The following is a 19,689-nucleotide window of genomic DNA, read 5'->3' as shown; positions in this document are numbered from 1 at the left end:
TGCAACACACTGTATTGTATTATTTTTTCTACAAATTAGTTTCTATTTCTCGTACACGTATCTACTATTATCCTCAGCAACAGTTACACCACATGAACGCAAAAGACACATTAATCTGGCTGAAGCGGATACGGTACTATCATGACGTGATTAATGAATTGTTTAATGGGCAGCATTATATTAGTGTAACCTTCCATGTTAATTCCCTGGCAGAATGCATGTGTGTATCCGTGTGTCTGTGTGGCCGTGGTCTCACACATTAACATGCAGTAGCCTGGCCAGCCACTCAACCCCTGCAGTAATTGGACAGCGGCAGCGAGCCATTGTTTCGCGAGCAGGGAGAGATGGATAAAGCGGGTGGCGAGATACAAGAGAAGAGAGGAGAAGCAATTCAGCAGAGTTTTGTCTCGGAAAGAAAATAATCTGGCAGAGAATGGAAAGGAAGCAACAGGGAAGATTCGAGGAAGAGGGAACGAGAGAGGAGAAACGATGAGTTGGGGGGTATGAATGGAGGAGGATGAGAGACGGAGACAGAGGGGAGGGTTCTACACACTGTGACTCATGCAGAATGAATGTTGCACGGGGCAGTGTTACTGTGTCTTCATCCGTGAACCAAAAGCCAAGCTGTGTGAAGATCACTTGCAGTAAGTTATTAATGTTGTTGCTCACACGGACATATAGGCTGGTGAGGGCGTGTGTGTGAGTGTGTATTTGTGTGTGTAGTTAGCACGTGCATGTGTGTGTTTGTGTGTACATTTGAGCGTACGCAACAGCAGCAAATGTGATGAATGGATGGAAGGCGAGGAGGAGGAGCCCCAACTCTGTCCTATTAGAATCCACCACCGAGAGAGAGAGAGAGAGAGAGAGAGAGAGAGAGAGAGAGAGAGAGAGAGAGAGAGAGAGAGAGAGAGAGAGAGAGAGAGAGAGAGAGAGAGAGAGAGAGAGAGAGAGAGAGAGAGAGAGAGAGAGAGAGAGAGAGAGAGAGAGAGAGGCAAAACGGGAGGGAGAGAGAGAGTGTGGGAGAGAGTGAGAAAGGCAAAACGGGAGGGAGAGAGAGAGTGTGGGAGAGAGTGAGAAAGCCAGAGGGAGAGAGAAGGGCGGTAGAAGGTGAATCTAGGCGAGGGGATGGAGGAAGGAGAGAGGGGTGGAGCGACAATTAAATCGAATAGGCTGGAGCTTTCCCCCACTACCGCCCTGCTACACACACACACACACACACACACACACACACACACACACACAAATACACACACACACACACACACAGAACCACACACACACAGAACCACACACACACAGAACCACACACACACACGCTCATGCTCACAGAGCCTGCCTTGGGGAGCCATGGCGCATGCCTGCTCCAAGGCAAGCAGGCAGGAGATCAATTGCGCTGTGGGCCGTGCACGCTCTCCTGTGTGTGTGCGCGGTGTGTGCGTGTGTGTGTGCGCACGAGCGGTGTTTGGTACAGCGACATGCTGGCTGTGGCGTATGTCGGGCTAGCGGAGGTGTGCAGCAGCAGCAGCAGCGCTTGCCGCGGCGGAGGGCACTGCGTGAGCCAGGAGGATGCGCGGCTAGGATGCTCATAGAGGGCGTCTGGAGGCACGCCAGAGGGAGAGACGCCAGAGGGAGAGACGCCAGAGGGAGAGACGCCAGAGGGAGAGACGCCGCGGAGCAGAGCCGGAGAGCCGGCGGCCGGGACCGAGAGGAGGCAGCGGTGACGGCAGAGGCACCGTCCAGTGTGTCTGCGTGCGTGTGTTCGCGTGTGCAAGCGTGCACGTGTGTGCACGTGTTTGCACGTGTGTGTACGTGTGGGTGTGTGTGTACGTCCGGTGGGGAGGAGAGGACAACGCAGAAGGATTCCCGGGAGAGAAAGGAGTCTGGAGATCGGGCAGCAGAGCGGTCGTCTCTGCCCCCTCTTCCTCCACCCCCCCCCCCCTCCCCCCGACTCACACACACACAGTGGGGGGACCCGGGACCCCCTGTTAGTGTCTGCAGCCCGCCCTGGGCGCACCGAGGCTGGGGGGATGTTTGACTCCGGAGTGCTGGCGGACTGACCCGCTCAGACACGCCGACCAGCAGCCCACCAGCAGCGCCTTCTGACTCGCTTCCTCTACGCTTTGGACTCAGAGGAGGGGGGAGGGGGGGAGAAGAAGAGGGGGAGTGGGGGGACGAGGGGCCGGGAGGGAGGGGAGGTGTGTTGTGTGTGCAGAGAGGCATTGATCAGAGTGTCCTCGCGCTCTCCCTCGTCCGCTCCTCTTTCCGATGGAACCCTAACGGCTGAGCTCTCGGACGCTCCTGCCTCCACCTTGGACCCAGAGTGGGGGAGTGTGAGAGAGAGAGAGAGAGGGGGGGTGCCACTACCAGCCTTCCCCTCCTCCTCTTCCTCCTCCTCCTCCTCCTCATCACCACCATGTCGGTGACCACCGGCTTCGGCTACCAGCTCCCCGGCATTACCACGGTAACCTATGTGTTTGTTTACAGCCCTGGGACGGTCCAGCGGGACCCCAGCCCCCCCCACCACACGCCTCCGCCGGCTCTCAGCGGCCCTCGGGGGCCCAAGAGGAAACTCTACAGCGCCGTCCCGGGACGCACCTTCATCGTGGTCAAGCCGTACTCGCCGCAGGGGGAGGGGGAGATCCAGCTGAATCGTGGCGAGAGAGTCAAAGGTAGGTTCTCCCTGTGCGCTTAGGAGCTCATCTGTTCCTTCAGCTGTGTGTGTTTGTCCGGTTTGATTGGAGCAGCAGTCTCCCAGCCCTCCTATTCATTGAGTCACTATATCACTCTATCGTCCCCCCGTTATTTAATGTTACATCCCGCCGCGTGTTCCATGATTATATCTGGTACGATGCACTGTGATTCTTCCCATTACCAGACTGTGTGTCATATTATTGCATTCTGCTGCTCAAAGTTACTTCGGTGTCATTGTATTGAGTTTTGAATATGATTTGCAATGCTGCGGTTCATTTCTTTGGTTTTTTAGTTGTGTTTTTTTCGGCATGTTTTCTGTTTTAATTTCCGCTGCGTTCCAGAACACAGAGTTTGACAGAGCTTTGCTTTCATGTGTGTATATATGTATGTGCTCTTGTTTCCATCCATGCTTCACTCCAGACTTTGACACTAATGACGTGGAAGGTAAACTCCATCACATTCCACTAACCCTTCACCCTCATGCACCCCACCTGTCTGAACCCTCACCTGTCTGCACCTGTCTCTACCCTCATCTGTCTCTACCCTCACCTGTCTCTAGCCCTCACCTGTCTCACCCCTCACCTGTCTGAACCCTCACCTGTCTGCACCTGTCTCTACCCTCACCTGTCTCTACCCCTCACCTGTATCTACCCCTCACCTGTCTCTTCCCTCACCTGTCTCTACCCCTCACCTGTATCTACCCCTCACCTGTCTCACCCCTCACCTGTCTCTACCCTCACCTGTCTCACCTCCTCACCTGTCCCTACTCCTCACCTGGCTCTACCCTCACCTATCTTTACCCCTCACCCGTCTTTACTCCTCACCTGTCTCTTCCCCTCACCTGTCTCTTCCCCTCACCTGTCCCTACTCCTCACCTGTCTCTTCCCCTCACCTGTCTCTACCTGTCTTAACCAACAGCACCTGTCTCACCTCCTCACCTGCCTCTACCCCTCACCTACCTCAACCCTCCAACTCATATAACGAAGGTGATATAAAGAGTTAGAGTTTAGTGGTTAGTTAACATTGGTGTTGAGACCCTGTGTTGGATCCCCTGTGAAACGTTAGTGGTGACTGATACCACTCTGCTGTCTCTACCTGTCCCTACCCCTCACCTGTCTCTACTCCTCACCCGTCTCTACTCCTCACCTGTCCCTACCCCTCACCTGTCTCTACTCCTCACCCGTCTCTACTCCTCACCTGTCCCTACCCCTCACCCGTCTCTACCCCTCACCTGTCTCTACTCCTCACCTGCTTCTACTCCTCACCTGTCTCACCTCCTCACCTGTCTCTACTCCTCACCCGTCTCTACTCCTCACCTGTCTCACCTCCTCACCTGTCTCTACTCCTCACCTGTCTCACCTCCTCACCTGTCTCTACTCCTCACCTGTCTCTACTCCTCACCCGTCTCTACTCCTCACCTGTCTCACCTCCTCACCCGTCTCTACTCCTCACCTGTCTCACCTCTTCACCCGTCTCTACTCCTCACCTGTCTCACCTCCTCACCTGTCTTCTCCTCACCCATCTCTACTCCTCACCTGTCTCACCTCCTCACCTGTCTCTACTCCTCACCTGTCCCTACCCTCACCAGTCTATCATCACTTGTCTCTAGCCCTACCCTCGGCTGCCTCAAAGTGATGTGTGTAGGGCACATGACCAAACCCCTCACCTCTAGCAGTTAAGATCACTTACCTGTTGGAATGTCTGAGCTGTGTTTTTAGCCTCAACTTGTCCTACCAAACAGTGGATTGAAATCACACCAAGACTGTCAATCTAAAAGAGTGCACACATACGCACTACATCGGTGTCTACATCGGTGTAGCCATGCAGATCAAGGCAGGCCCCATTGTGTTGAGTTGTTGGTGTTCAGGCACGTGGTGCTAACACTGACAGATCGTCCAGCTCCAGCGTACAGGAGCTTATCTCTCCTGTTGTTATCACCCGTCCACACCTGCAGGGCAGCACCCTGACCCTGTATCCTGCTGCCACCATACACAGATCCTCACGCTCCAGACCCGTTTGGACTCCCTGGCACCTTGTGAGCGGAGCGGGGTGCGAGGGCAAACCCCCACATCCACGTTTTTTCCACATTTTCCACATATAAAGGATGAAATTCAAATTGCACAGTTAGAATATTTGTGTATACAATTCCTACCCCTCGGTCACACACACACAAACGCACAAATAAAAAGACAACACTGACTAGAAAATAATCTATTCACGTAAGAATAGTTATTGTTATCTATTCGGAATTCCAAAAATCGCTTATTTATGTATTTTTTTATCTTCATTATTGATCCTTTGTTTTTCTTAGGTGTTATCATTTCAATCAGTTAGTATCAATTTTACAAACACAAAATATCCATCATCTTATACACACTTTACTCTGCTTTCATGACATCATTTGTCACACTGCGTTTCATATTGCATAGCGGACTGGAGTAGATCCTGAAATGTACTGAATCCAACATTGATATTGAATCGGGAATCATGAATCAATTTGGAATCATGTTGTGAGTCGTGACCCAAAGAATCAGAACCAAAATCAAATCGTGAGAAAGAAAATTCAACCCCTCCTACATAATGTTTGATTTGGACTTCAACGTGTTTACAAGTGACATGCCGCACGTTTTTAGCAGCATCTGAGAAAAAACGAAATTCTTATTTTTTGGGATACATTAGGAAGATAGATAATTGGTTTGAAATGTGTAAACCTAGGAATGGCATGGTGCCTAACCACGGGGTGTCTCTGCCCGATTCTTCTGGTCAAATTGACAGGGCCTCCCTCATACTTCCATTGGCGTTAAGCATTGTGGTTAATCGTTAATCGCACTGGGGGGAAATCATTGATTTAATGGACGCGTCTCCCTCTGGTGATCGAGTAAATGAAGCCACCCTGAGTCTGGAGATGTTCTTGGCATACAATATGTTGCCGCTCATGTAAAGATGGTAACAATAGGAAGTTTGTCCTTGCGCAGGGTCTACTGCAACCTCCGAGTTGTGGTTCTGTTGGCTTGTGGCAGCCGACCCATTCTCAATCTGTAGCCCAACACACAGTGATCTCCCGCTGCATGAAGGAAACAAGCTTACACTCTTATGGCTGCCAGCTCCAGGCTACAGCCAAACAAACCATCTGGCACCGTTATGCAACTCTGGCCATCATGGCGGATAGCCGGGTTGCATTGTAAGTCTATGCAGCTGTGTTTCTAGGATACAGGGTAAGCGGACAGATGGCTTACTATCACCCGCATCATCAGTATATATATATATATATAAATATAAATGGGTGCACCTGAACTGTTTGTTAAAGGTAAAGGCTTCTCGTTGGTAAGATTTGCACATGTTGGGAATACGACACATCCATCCAGCATGAATGGCCTTCTGATACATAATGCATTTCCTCTCATTTGCATCTCTAAATGGATGAGTTGCTAATAGTTATGGGGCTCATTTTCACTGGGCGCCAGAGACGATAAGAGTAATGTTAGCCGGAGGAGGGTTCCTCTGTCTTTTGTTCTCTCAAGCTCCTAAATCGAGGTGGTGTGCTCCTGTTATGGTTTATTAATTAAAGGTTATATGTTGATTAGTTACGATTGTGTTGCCCTGAAAATGTACATTTCCAGAATCATTCCTACTCCAGTAGTAGGACATTTGCTCCCTCACTCTTCTCTCCATCTATGCTTCCTCTTTTTCTCTCTCCCTGGCGATGATTTTGTGCCGTGGTAAAGCAGCAGAGGAACATCCTTACGATGAGATCAGACCGGGTAAACACTGGTTACAGCTCTGAAATAAACGTGTGTGGGAGCAAGTATGGGTTTGAATGCAATTAAAGAGAGATTATTTAAGTGTGTGTTTGTGTGGGAGTGTGTTTGTTTGTGTATGTGTGCGTCTCTGTACGTAAGTGTGTCTTTGCTTGGCCGTGTCTTGGCCCGTAGTCTAGGTGCTTCTCTAGCTTTGTCGTCAGTGTAAACTTGTCATCGTGATTCTATGTTGTAAGATAGATGTGAGAACATGTCAAACTTAGCAGTGTAATGAAGGCTATCGATTTCATCCCCAGATGGGAACTTTACCTCTTGGTAGTATGTATTGATTAACCTTGCCCGCAGAAAGACAGAACGCAAAATACCTATTTGGCTGCAAATCATTTGAAGAATACACAGAATTTTTAGTGTAGCCATTTGTAGAGAACAAGGTATACCCAGACTCCGTAGGTAAATAAAGCAGAACAGACACCTGTTCTCCAGAATAAACTATGTTTGAAGCAAAGGTTAGAGAGTGTCAAATCTGACAAGTGCCAGTGATTTTTTTTTTTCACAAATTTGGGGTCCACACATCTTATGGAAGGACCCAACAACTTTACAAGGATACACAAACAATTATACGGGTAAAATTGTATATAGATAACACATTTATAGATAAAAGTCTCACAAAATGTCATTGTCCAAATGTTTTCATACTTAAAATGTCCCCTTTTTTCAATGCTTTCATATTTAAAAAAGCAGACGCAGAATGTGAAGGACAGGACGACCAAGGTAACATATAGACGTAGATGTAGCGCCAAGTTAGCATGGGTTGAGACCCTGTGGTGAAGCTCCTGTACAGCGTGTGTTTGGACCAGCTCTCCTTGTTGGTGTTGTGGTACCCAATATGCTAATCCTATGGGCCACCCTCAGGTCCTCCGGTCCTCCTCGCGCTAGCCCTCCCATGTCTTAGCGATCTGTCTTGCGATCAGTGTTTCTCCAGATAGCCTCCCACCCACGACCGTGCATCCATACTGTTATTGTCTCCATAACAACATCTGTTGTCCCTGCTGCTCGCATCACAAGACGTGGCCGCGAGCCTGCCAAAAATACGTCTTTGCGTTTTGCTGGTCTGCTAGTTTGAGGAGCCCTTTTTGCATAAATGTATTATAGCGCCTGGAGTTTACCTTTAACCACCGCCCCCCCCTCCTCACCCCTCTGCTGTGTCTACCGGCCTCACCCCTTCCTCCCCTCCTCCCCCCCCCCCCCCCCCCCTCACCCCTCTGTTGTGTCTACCGACCTCAGACCCTCCTCCCCCTCCTCCCCCATCTCCCCCCTCTGTTGTGTCTACCAGCCTCACCCTCTCACCCTCTCCCCCCCCCCCCCCCTGTTCCCCCTCCCTCTTTCCATCACATTGATGCTATCTGATCTTATCTCACCGATGGACACCACCTTGAAAGGCCAATTACTGTCACTATGGCAACGGATCGGGTACATTCCCTCGTACACATGCACACACACTAACAAACGCACACACAAACACGCACACTAACAAGAACAAGTTTTAACAAGCTATCACACGATTGGCCGTGTGCTTGACGTGATGCCTGCACTGCTTTCCCCGAACAACATTCACACCCACGCACTCAGAAGCTTGGTTACACCTCCACAACGTGGAGACACACATTAACACATGCCACCGTAACTGTGGTTAACTTATACAAAGCAGACACACACACATACATGCAGGCACACCAGATGCAGCATCTCCAAATGCCATTATAAATCTTGCAGACAGCCATGAAAATGAAACCACCGCAAATAACGTTGAGATTACACATTCACAAACATGATTAATGAGCTTTGGTTGAGCCCTATGTGTGCAGAATATTAACACTGCCATAGGCATTAATTACAGGGTACCGAGATCAGTAACACACTCACTGGCCCACTGTAGGAAGGGGCTATCACTGTGGCCCCCATCCCCAGAACACTCCTTAGTCCTGCTGTTTGATAAAACAGTCCAACCAGCCTTATCGACGGGACGGTTGGCCACATGTTGTTGATGTTGTTCTGAGGTATAGCTCTCTGTCTCTCTCAACAAATGGAAAATGTTTGTTTTGTTGTGATGTTACTTATACACCATCACCTGAATGAGTAATATCATATTGCCCTCTGTGTGGCCTTCCCAAGTGGTAACATACAGTAGTATAAAACGTAGGAATGATTTGGGGCTTTTCTGTAGCAGCAGGTTCTCAGCCCAATAGCCTGTCCTTTGGATGGCCCATGTGGGGGGGCTCCAACTCCAATTCAGTACTCCCTCAGTACCCTCTAAAGATAGTAACTACTAAAGATATGTACCAGATGGAAAGGTATATATACCTGATTCAAGCATTGCCACTTATACTTAACTTCACATCTAGTTGGACACGCCCACCTGTGATGCCAGAAGCGGCACATTTTCAAAACGGCCTGTAACGTCTAATCACACTCACACCTGGTGGTATAATATGTCCCCTTTAAAGGATTTTCCTAAGGTTTATTTTCTTGATGAACGAAGTCAATTTTTTTGACATTTTTATAGTGAAGGACGCGTGTGTGTGTGTGTGTGTGTGTGTGTGTGTGTGTGTGTGTGTGTGTGTGTGTGTGTGTGTGTGTGTGTGTGTGTGTGTGTGTGTGTGTGTGTGTGTGTGTGTGTGTGTGTGTGTGTGTGTGTGTGTGTGTGTGTGTGCGTCTGACTGTGTGTGGTACCCTCCCAAAGGTAACCAACAGGATCTCTGATGTACAGTATTCAGGCGACCAGCCGTCTTAGCTCTCTCTGCATAGAAAAGCAATCTCTCTTGTTCTGCTCTTTCTCTATCCAATCTCCGTTCCTCCTTCCTCCTAGGCCCTTGACCATTGTTTGTGTCAATTGCTTTGATTTATTCTTTGTCTCTTGCATTTGGGTCTCATTCATTTCTCATGCAGAGAAACCCATATTTTCCGTCCATTTGAAACCCAGTAGACTGTGTGTGTGTGTGTGTGTGTGTGTGTGTGTGTGTGTGTGTGTGTGTGTGTGTGTGTGTGTGTGTGTGTGTGTGTGTGTGTGTGTGTGTGTGTGTGTGTGTGTGTGTGTGTGTGTGGCATGGGGAGCAGGTGGAAGGCTGTGGCCTCTACTTAGGACTCAGCAGGTGAATTCGGTCTTCCTCCAGTAATGGACCAAACTGGCCTTCAAAAGCCCTCCATACAAACACAATCACAAGCAAAGGGAATGTTATTCAACACGTTCAGAATGGGTTGCGATGTCAGGAGACCAACATTGACAATAGTAAGCGTGTCCACTAATTGATTACCTCAATGAACCACCATTCGTTAAAGATGTCCAAATCAGGCAGATGGTTTAATGCATCAGTGAAGTCGAAACCTTAACGTTTGAAGTTCCTAATTACACGATAACATTTGCATTTTAGTCAGGGTTCCGCAATGAGATACTGGATCTCACGGGCAGACCAACTGTGTTGACTGAGGATGCACTCATACTAGGCCATCTGGCCGTGGCCGTTGGCCGTTTTCACACCTAACTGTGCTCAACTGGCCCCATTGTTCTCTGGCCTGCACTCACACTAGGCCATCTGGCCGTGGCCGTTGGCCGCCGCAACTCTGGCCTGGCCACGGAAGGCTCTTGTACATACGTCATCACGTCGTAACACGTCATCACCAAGCGTCCGCTGCATGGACCATAATAAAGTCTGCCGCCAGTCAGAGTTTTAACAAAGATGGACAACAACACAGAGAACACAGTTCGCACTTTGCTGAGTCTGTTGCTTATTTGGAGCCGTTCTCAGATAGAGCCCACTCTCAATGCTGGTTTTTTCGAGTACGCAAGGCAGAGATTTTGAAGTTAATCAATGTGAACCAACAGTTAAACCGCTTGACGCCATGTTTACCGTTTAATGGGAAAGAAGGCTCGTCGCCTTTATTATGTCCATGGTCGTCGCGTGGACTATACGTCCAGGTTGGTACAGGTACAGGTTGCGAAGCCGTGCGTGTGCGCGTGTCGGCTCATTAGCGTCTGTACCGTGGCGGCCCGTACCGTAGCAGCACACCTCTCCCAAGTGGCCAAGTTGGCCATAGTGTGAGTGCACCCTGATTGTCCCTGGAGGGGGGCGAGGCGTTCCCCTGATGGACGTCTGATGGAGCTCAGCACACCAGCAGCACCCACGCATCCTGCACGTCAGAGTGGACGACCTGAGGGAGGGGGGTGATGGCCCATGGGGGGGGGGGTGATGGCCCATGGGGGGGGGGGGGGTGATGGCCCATGGGGGGGGGTGATGGCCCATGGGGGGGGGGTGATGGGGTGATGGCCCATGGGGGGGGGGTGATGGGGTGATGGCCCATGGGGGGGGGGTGATGGCCCATGGGGGGGGGGGTGATGGCCCATGGGGGGGGGGGTGATGGGGTGATGGCCCATGGGGGGGGGGGTGATGGGGTGATGGCCCATGGGGGGGGGGGGTGATGGCCCATGGGGGGGGGGGGTGATGGCCCATGGGGGGGGGGGGGTGATGGCCCATGGGGGGGGGGGTGATGGCCCATGGGGGGGGGGTGATGGCCCATGGGGGGGGGGTGATGGCCCATGGGGGGGGGGGTGATGGCCCATGGGGGGGGGGGTGATGGCCCATGGGGGGGGGGGTGATGGCCCATGGGGGGGGGGGGTGATGGCCCATGGTGGCTGGCTGGGGAGGGGGGGGGGGGGTGATGGCCCATGGTGGCTGGCTGGGGGGGGGTGATGGCCCATGGTGGCTGGCTGGGGAGGGGGGGGGGGGGGTGATGGCCCATGGTGGCTGGCTGGGGAGGGGGGGGGGGGGTGATGGCCCATGGTGGCTGGCTGGGGGGGGGTGATGGCCCATGGTGGCTGGCTGGGGAGGGGGGGGGGGGGTGATGGCCCATGGTGGCTGGCTGGGGGGGGGTGATGGCCCATGGTGGCTGGCTGGGGAGGGGGGGGGGGGGAGTGATGGCCCATGGTGGCTGGCTGGGGGGGGGGGGGGGGCTGTGAGTGAAGGTGCAGCCCTGGTGTGTGTGGGGGGGGGTCGGAGAGCAGAGATAGAGAGCGTCCTGCTCTTCCCCAGGAGAAATTAAAATGTTGCTGCAGCCCGGGGCCGAAGGCACCCGGGTTTATTAACAACAAACAAGTCTGCGCCGCCGCTCAGCACGCACTCACGGCTCACGTGCATCTGTGCATGTGCACGTGCGTGCATGCGTGTGTGTGTGTGATGAAACGGGAGCAGGCGAGCGGCCGAAGGGAAGGGCATCGGTACGCCGCAGCTGACATCCTCCTGGTCCAATCAGAGTAGCAGCAGGGAGCGTAGTCCCGCCCCCGCAGCGCCCCCTGCCGTCCGTCCCACCTGTTCCCTCCTCCCTCCTGTAGCTCTCTGGCCTGGTCTCACGCCCAGGACCCCGTCCTCTCTGAGGTCAACGGGGTCCTGGTCTCACGCCCAGGACCCCGTCCTCTCTGAGGTCAACGGGGTCCTGGCTCGGCTCTCAGCACTAAACGGAGGAGGAACCTTGTATTGCCGCAGTTCCATAGATGGGTTTACATTTATATAGATGTGTTTACCTTCAAGGTACACTACCTACACTACCACCACCAGCACTAGGTGTGATCACATCCAGAATAACTCTGTTTGTAAGCCCCTTCCCTCCCCACCCCCACAGGCCTTTTTGGCGTTCTTAAGAGGCTAACACAAGTCTAAATCATTGTCATTATTTTCACGTCGAGTGAAAATGTTACTAATTGTTGAACTTCATTCTCTGTGGTGTTTCTCTGTTGACGTTGTTAATATGTTGAGTGCCAATTGTAGCACACAGTTTTGTTATTTTTTCCCCCCTGGTATTTTCTGTATTTTCTGTCATAACGCAGCTAGCGTTGGACCAAGCAATTTTTTAATAAAACTCACTCATCGTCGACTGCAGGTGTGATTTCAGCCCACCTTAGAGCTCGCCGTCTAAAACAGCAAATTTCAATCTTCAAACATGTGAGCAGAGAAGAAGGTGGTGCAACCTTTTTGGTCGACCTGGTTGGTTAAAATGGTTGTATTATACCATAAGGTAACGCGCCCCTGTCTTGCCTTTGACCTCATAGGTCTTTATTACCTGCGTCACTCGTATGAGCCGGCAGGCATCGTACCTTTTGGGTGTGCTTTGCTTTGACAGCCATAGCAGTGGGTTTGGATATCCCCACCCCCCCAACAAGCACACACTGTAATCAGGTGGCCTGAAGTACCTCCAAATGTCGCAAATGTTAAGCTCTGTGTGTCTTGCTTTAAGGCACCATATTTCAGACGCTGGAGTGGGAAACAAGTATCTCAAAGGTCATGTCCGTGTGACCTTTAAGTGTACACCAGCTAACTAGTGTGTGGAGTTGCTTTCAGATCTCCACCTGTTGAATTATGCCTTTTATAGCTGAAACATACTTTGCCCGAGAGTGACGGATTGAGACGTGTGTGTGTGTGTGTGTGTGCGTGTGCGCGCACGCGTGCGTTGCAGTGCACACTGACTGGTCAATCAGAGCGATTAGCTGTGATGAACAGCCAGAAAACAAACAATCTATCACTGATTTACCAACTATCAACAGGCAATCAATAGCTTCCCCACCACTAATCAATCACCAACGCTTTCTCCCTGCAAACTTACCTACAGGGAACAAATGCTTTGAAAGATGATGACATGCAGAGAACGTTAGATCAATTCTTCAAGTATATGTGTCCTGTCTGTGTCGAGTGTAAAGGTACAGCCTTTATCGTGTTTGGAGTAATGTGTTGCATGCAAAGATGTTCGATTTGTTTGCTCATCCTAGAGTCCCTGCCTGTGATTATCGGGTGGGGTGGATGGGAGGATCAAGGTACTGTCTGTGTCTTTTGACAGGGTTGATACAATAAAATAGCGAGCTATTGACATTTGGTTTATTCAAGTGTACAAATATGTAATGCCTTCACAATGCCACAGAGAGAGAGAGAGAGGGTAAGTGGGAGAGAGATGGCGAATGGTGTGACAATGGTTGACAACAAGAGAGAGGCAAAGGACCAAACAAAGGCGTGAATGTGGGAGAAAGGATGTCGTTCTCCTGGTACAGCCTGGGAGGGGGGTGGGGGGGAGGAGAGGGGGAGGCAGTGAGAGGGATCTCTCTGAGTCAGACTCAGAGTTTTCCACTCACCCACACCTCCTCCCCCTGTGACTGGCCCCGCCTCCCCTCGGTCTGCCCTGCTCCCCCACCACCATCCTGCTGCAATTCATAAGAACCGCTTCTTAACTCTCCTCTCCCCTCCTCTCCTCTCCTCTCCTCTCCTCTCCTTTCTTCTCCTTTCCTCTCCTTTCCTCTCCTCTCCTCTCCTCTCCTCTCCTCTCCTCTCCTCTCCTCTGCTCTCTTCTCCTCTCCTCCCCTCTCCTCTCCTCATTTCTCCTCTCCTCTCCTCTCTTCTCCTTTCCTCTACTCTCTCCTCATTTCTCCTCTCCTCTCCTCTCTTCTCTTCTCCTCTCCTCCCCTCTCCTCTCCTCTCCTCTCCTCTCCTCTCCTCTCCTCTCCTCTCCATCTCTAAGCCACCATCTGAATCCATGGACCCATATAGCGTGTGGACAAACACATGATGTACACGACCGTAAAAATATGTGATACATATGTAAAGAAAGACAGGCATAGGTGCTCATAGATACAGAACGAGCACACACACAGAGGCAGAGAAATTCCTTACACGCACACAGACATTCACGGACATGCAGCCAATGTTCACACACAAGGAAATAGACGTCCTGACGGACATCGGGAGAAGGTGTGAGTTCTCCTTCGTCCGATTACCTCTCTGTCCCCCCAGGTGTGTGGGTGTGTGGCATATGTTTTTCATCTGTGTGTGTGTGTGTGTGTGTGTGTGTGTGCTTAAGTGTATTTCTGGACTTGTTTTATGAAGATCTAGCTCCCCTCTTTTTATCTGACAAGAATTGAACTGGACTTTAATAAAGAGCCCAGGTCTCCAAATCTAATAACGGATCCTTTCTGGTTATTGGTCAAAAGCTCTCTCGCTCTCTCTCTCTCGCTCTCTCGCTCTCGCTCTCGCTCTGCTACTTCCCTACCCAGCTTTCTATTGTAATGTCACTTATTCCCTAATGGCATTGTTTTTCTCCAATTGCCGGTGACCCAATCATCGTGTTATTTGTCCTACCTGCGCTTGCATCCTGTGCTGAGTATATACTGTAGCATCAGACTTGGTCTAAAAGGTACAGGATCCTTAAAAAGCACAGTTGGTGTTAAAAAAACTAAGTTCTGTGTCACACTTGAGAATACATTCCCATGCATTGCATATATCTGTTATTTGCTGTTAGTTATGCATTCATTCCGCTCTTCGTTCGTTGATTAATTAATTAATTCATATCGTTTGTAAGTGTTTTCATTCATTGAGACGGTAAACTGTTGGATCATGTTTGAATTCTGACAGTGTGAGAGCCTAAGAGCAGTAAGAAACAGATGCATGAGAGAGAGAGAGAGAGAGAGAGAGAGAGAGAGAGAGAGAGAGAGAGAGAGAGAGAGAGAGAGAGATTAAAAAGTGGAGGAGAAGAGAAAAGAAGGAAAATACTAATGTGTGAATGACTCAGCTCAAAATAACAGAGCAATGCAGCAACTGAATTAAAAGGAGCTCTCTCTATCACACACTAACACAGACACAAACACACACACACACACGCGCGCACTCGCACACGCGCTTTCAAGGTTGGGGTGCAGTGAGGCGTGCAGGTTAGGATGTGTGTGGATTATAAATAGCTCTGCATCCTCTCCAGTGCTATTTTTGGACCAGGAGTCGTGACTGACTCGACCAATGGAAAACTTTGATGGGAACGCACACGACACACACACACTCTCACAGAATTGCACCAATACATACACTCACATAGGATCACAGGATCCACCTTTCCTGTGCATCTGAGGTCCCGTCCTTTGTACTCCCTATTCAGGCTTCTATATATTCCTTTCATTTGGTAATTTAGTCATTCAGTCTTTCTTTCACTCCTGCTCTCTGTTGACCTCTCTCTTTCTCTTCTCCCCTTTAAGTTTATTATCCCTTGCGGGTTTTTATAATCCCATTACTGGACTGTTAACAACGCCTGCCATGGCATGGCGGATTATCCAGAAACCGTACAGCATTCAGCATGAAAAGAAATAAGATGGCATAAGCGTGTGTGTGTTTGTGTGTGCGTGCGGCGCGCCTGTCCGTGTGCGTGTGTGGGGGCCCGTTAAACCCACAACTCCACTGCGGCATCACAACCCATTGAGAAAGACGTGCAAATGGGTGGATTTTTCATTCATGTCCAAAGCAGACGACGCACAAGACAGTGTGTTGAGAGAAGTGCAGTGTGCGACACACACTCATGGCACATGATACTTGCATACCTCTGTGTGTGTGTGTGTGCTTGTGTGTGTGTGTGTGTGTGTGTGTGCGTGTGTATATGTGTGTGTGTGTGTGTGTGTGTGTGTGTGTGTGTGTGTGTGTGTGTGTGTGTGTGTGTGTGTGTGTGTGTGTGTGTGTGTGTGTGTGTGTGTGTGTGTGTGCGTCTGGGCTTTCTTTAGTGGCATCGTCTTGATTATAGTTTAATATAATATGTGGAGGAGAAAAGAAAGTTAATAACAGTTTGACCAAACACATCAATAACTGTGTAGCAAGTTCAATAGATTCAAATAGATTTATTCAGTTTCTAGGAAGCTAGAGACACCTCATCTGTCTCATCCGGACACATGAATCACGTACATTTCCCATCAAATCTACAAATTAAAATCTCGACCCCGACAGAGATTTTTCGTCAGCCACAGCCCTGTGTCAGGCAGCCTACCTCACCCTCTGGCCAGGTGCCAGTTGAGCGTCTCCAGCAGGTTTTCCTATTTCGTTCTATACGTTTTCATACGACCCAGATTTCTTTGTTCGAGACGGGCGCAGGCAGCACATCAAGTAGGGGCAGACATGATTCACACGCACATTGACGCGCACGTGGCCAAAGTGTGTGTGCGTGTGTGTGTATGTGTGTGTGTGTTCATGGTTCCTACAGTGTCCCTGCAGAGGTGATTATGAATCCCCAGGGATGGTGTCGGGCTGGCGGAGGTGTTCTTAATGTCCTACAGAGGTGTCGATTGGCACATGCAGTAAACAATAAGTTATATAAGGGAATGCAATGCGACCCCACACAATGTAATGCAGTTTAATTTGATATAACATCATTTATTTTAAGCTTTTGCCCATGCAGCCTACTGCTGCTTGCTGTGTTTGGATCAGGGATGTAGAAAATTCCCTCGATTTGAGTCCAAGTGGCAAAAGATTTGCTGGATTGCTGGATACTGGGCAAAGCGTTCCCTGGGAGGTGGCATTATCTGAGCACAGTAACCTAGCAACACTTTTGATAGACAGTGTACAAGTTTTTAAATGAGCGGGAGTTTAACTGTTTTTGAAATGCTGCCAAGTTATTGGATGACCCAACGCTCAAAGCTCCAACGTAGAAACCGGACTAATCTACTTGCAGTCAGCCTCCGGGAAGACAGACAAGTGAATCAGCATTTGTCTGATTGGCTAAATTTGTTATCATGGTCAAAATGCGTGTTTAATGATATTGTGTTGCCACTCCATCCCCAACTGGTATAATTGTATACTACTCATTGCTGGGGCAACAGTAGTTCAACAACTAGAAGGTCGTCTGGCAACCAGAAGGTAACTTTGGAAGGGTTTTGACCCTCACTGCTCCTGTGGAGCTGGCTGTTCCCCTGCGTGGGGTGACAGGGTCGTCGGTGTATGAATGTGTCTATGAATGGGTGATTGCTAAGCACCAAGTTAAAAAAATAAAAAGCACTTTGAGCGGCCACAGGTTAGATTCAGACGGGCCATTTAGACAAGAGAATCCTACCATGCATGTTAGGGCAGACAAAACCAACATGGAGTCTAGTTAGGCCTTAACCAACATGGAGGCTAGTTAGGCCTAAACCAACATGGAGGCTAGTTAGGCCTAAACCAACATGGAGGCTAGTTAGGCCTAAACCAACATGGAGGCTAGTGGGGCCTAAACCAACATGGAGGCTAGTGGGGCCTAAACCAACATGGAGGCTAGTTAGGCCTAAACCAACATGGAGGCTAGTTAGGCCTAAACCAACATGGAGGCTAGTTGGGCCTAAACCAACATGGAGGCTAGTGGGGCCTAAACCAACATGGAGGCTAGTGGGGCCTAAACCAACATGGAGGCTAGTGGGGCCTAAACCAACATGGAGGCTAGTGGGGCCTAAACCAACATGGAGGCTAGTTAGGCCTAAACCAACATGGAGGCTAGTTAGGCCTAAACCAACATGGAGGCTAGTTAGGCCTAAACCAACATGGAGGCTAGTTAGGCCTAAACCAACATGGAGGCTAGTTGGGCCTAAACCAACATGGAGGCTAGTTGGGCCTAAACCAACATGGAGGCTAGTTAGGCCTAAAACAACATGAAGGCTAGTTAGGCCTAAACCAACATGGAGGCTAGTTAGGCCTAAACCAACATGGAGGCTAGTTGGGCCTAAACCAACATGGAGGCTAGTTGGGCCTAAACCAACATGGAGGCTAGTTAGGCCTAAACCAACATGGAGGCTAGTTAGGCCTAAACCAACATGGAGGCTAGTTAGGCCTAAACCAACATGGAGGCTAGTTAGGCCTAAACCAACATGGAGGCTAGTTAGGCCTAAACCAACATGGAGGCTAGTTAGGCCTAAAACAACATGAAGGCTAGTTGGGCCTAAACCAACATGGAGGCTAGTTAGGCCTAAACCAACATGGAGGCTAGTTAGGCCTAAACCAACATGGAGGCTAGTTAGGCCTAAACCAACATGGAGGCTAGTGGGGCCTAAACCAACATGGAGGCTAGATAGGACATCAACATGGAGGTTAGTTAGGACTGATTAACATGGAGGTTAGTTAGGACTAAACCAACGTGGAAGTTAGTTAGGACTGATCAACATGGAGGCTAGTTTGGACTAAACCAACATGGAGGTTAGTTAGGACTAAACCAACGTGGAAGTTAGTTAGGACTAAACCAACATGGAGCTGAAACCAAAATCACAGAACAGACAGATACATATGCACCATCTCCATTCTCCATGTCCCTGACTCAGCATGTTGGTGAAGAATACGTGAGCACAGTCAACATATTGTGAGCCCCTCTGGAGCACAGAAGCACGGTGTCTGAACCGTGCCCGGCCTCTCGGCCACTAAGAGCCCAGCCCTGTTAACAGGGACTGTTGTCATGCCAACACAATCTTGGTTTCCGCCAAAACAGATTGCCAGTGTAAGGAAAAGGCAGTCACCTCCGCAGGGAATAGTAATAAGTGCGTGTGTGTGTGTGTGTGTGTGTGTGTGTGTGTGTGTGTGTGTGTGTGTGTGTGTGTGTGTGTGTGTGTGTGTGTGTGTGTGTGTGTGTGTGTGTGTGTGTGTGTGTGTGTGGAGGCCATGTTGCCCTGCCTGTATGTTCTCTGACAGAGTGGGGGTCAGGCTCTGTTAACAGAAGAGGGTCTGGGCGGTGGCAGGCAGGTCAGCTAGGGGCCACGCAGCAGCAGCATCAGCATCCTCCTCCTCATCATCCTCATCCTCATCAGCAGCAGCAGCAGCAGCTGTCCTAAATATGGGCGCTGTGCTACAGCTGTCCACGGCACTCTGAGACGCAGAGAGAGAGAGAGAGAGAGAGAGAGAGAGAGAGAGAGAGAGAGAGAGAGAGAGAGAGAGAAGGGATGATAGAGAGAGAGAGAGTGATAGGGATGATAGAGAGAAGGACAGAGGGGAGATAGAGAGAGAAATAGGAGAAAGTGTGCATAGTGACTGATTTAGGGAGGGAGAGAGAAGGTGTTCTCAGGAGACAGGCAGGGTAAAGACATGTTAAGCTGAGATCAGAGCTGGGATTATCCCGTGTATCCTCTGTTCCACCACAGCCAGTGGGAGGTTGACAGACGGACCGTCTTCCCTGCCATACCTGTTCACTTCATACTGGCAAAACACACCTCCACAACAGCCTCTGCTGATCAGCCGAGGCGCTAAGCTGACTCAAGCCGGCGTTTGGCTTCAAGGTTGTCATTGACTTCCAAAGAAGTCAATCCCATCATTGAAAGCTGGTGCGTTTAGGACGTCCACATCTTCAACACCTAGTAGAGAAGGCCTTGAGGTAAATGTCTGAACTCCCAAGTGAGCAGAACAGCCTCCACTCGAAGCAGAACCCTAAAGTGCCAATCGGGTCAAAGGTCAAT

General features: G+C 50.1%; 1 protein-coding gene across 1 annotated transcript in view; it reads left to right on the top strand.

The window, feature by feature from the left end:
- shank3a (SH3 and multiple ankyrin repeat domains 3a) overlaps positions 1–19,689 on the top strand; it is a 159,436-nt gene that overhangs the window by 98,714 nt on the left and 41,033 nt on the right. Inside the window, exons 10-11 of the mRNA XM_060061538.1 lie at positions 2,485–2,669; positions 3,112–3,135. Of these exons, the coding sequence (XP_059917521.1) occupies positions 2,485–2,669; positions 3,112–3,135 (209 nt within the window). The remainder of the gene's footprint in view (positions 1–2,484; positions 2,670–3,111; positions 3,136–19,689) is intronic.

Source organism: Gadus macrocephalus, chromosome 9 (genome assembly GCF_031168955.1).
Source record: "Gadus macrocephalus chromosome 9, ASM3116895v1".
Taxonomy (NCBI): domain Eukaryota; kingdom Metazoa; phylum Chordata; class Actinopteri; order Gadiformes; family Gadidae; genus Gadus; species Gadus macrocephalus.
Note: the sequence above shows the minus strand (reverse complement) of the source record. Positions and strands in the feature narration are given on the sequence as shown.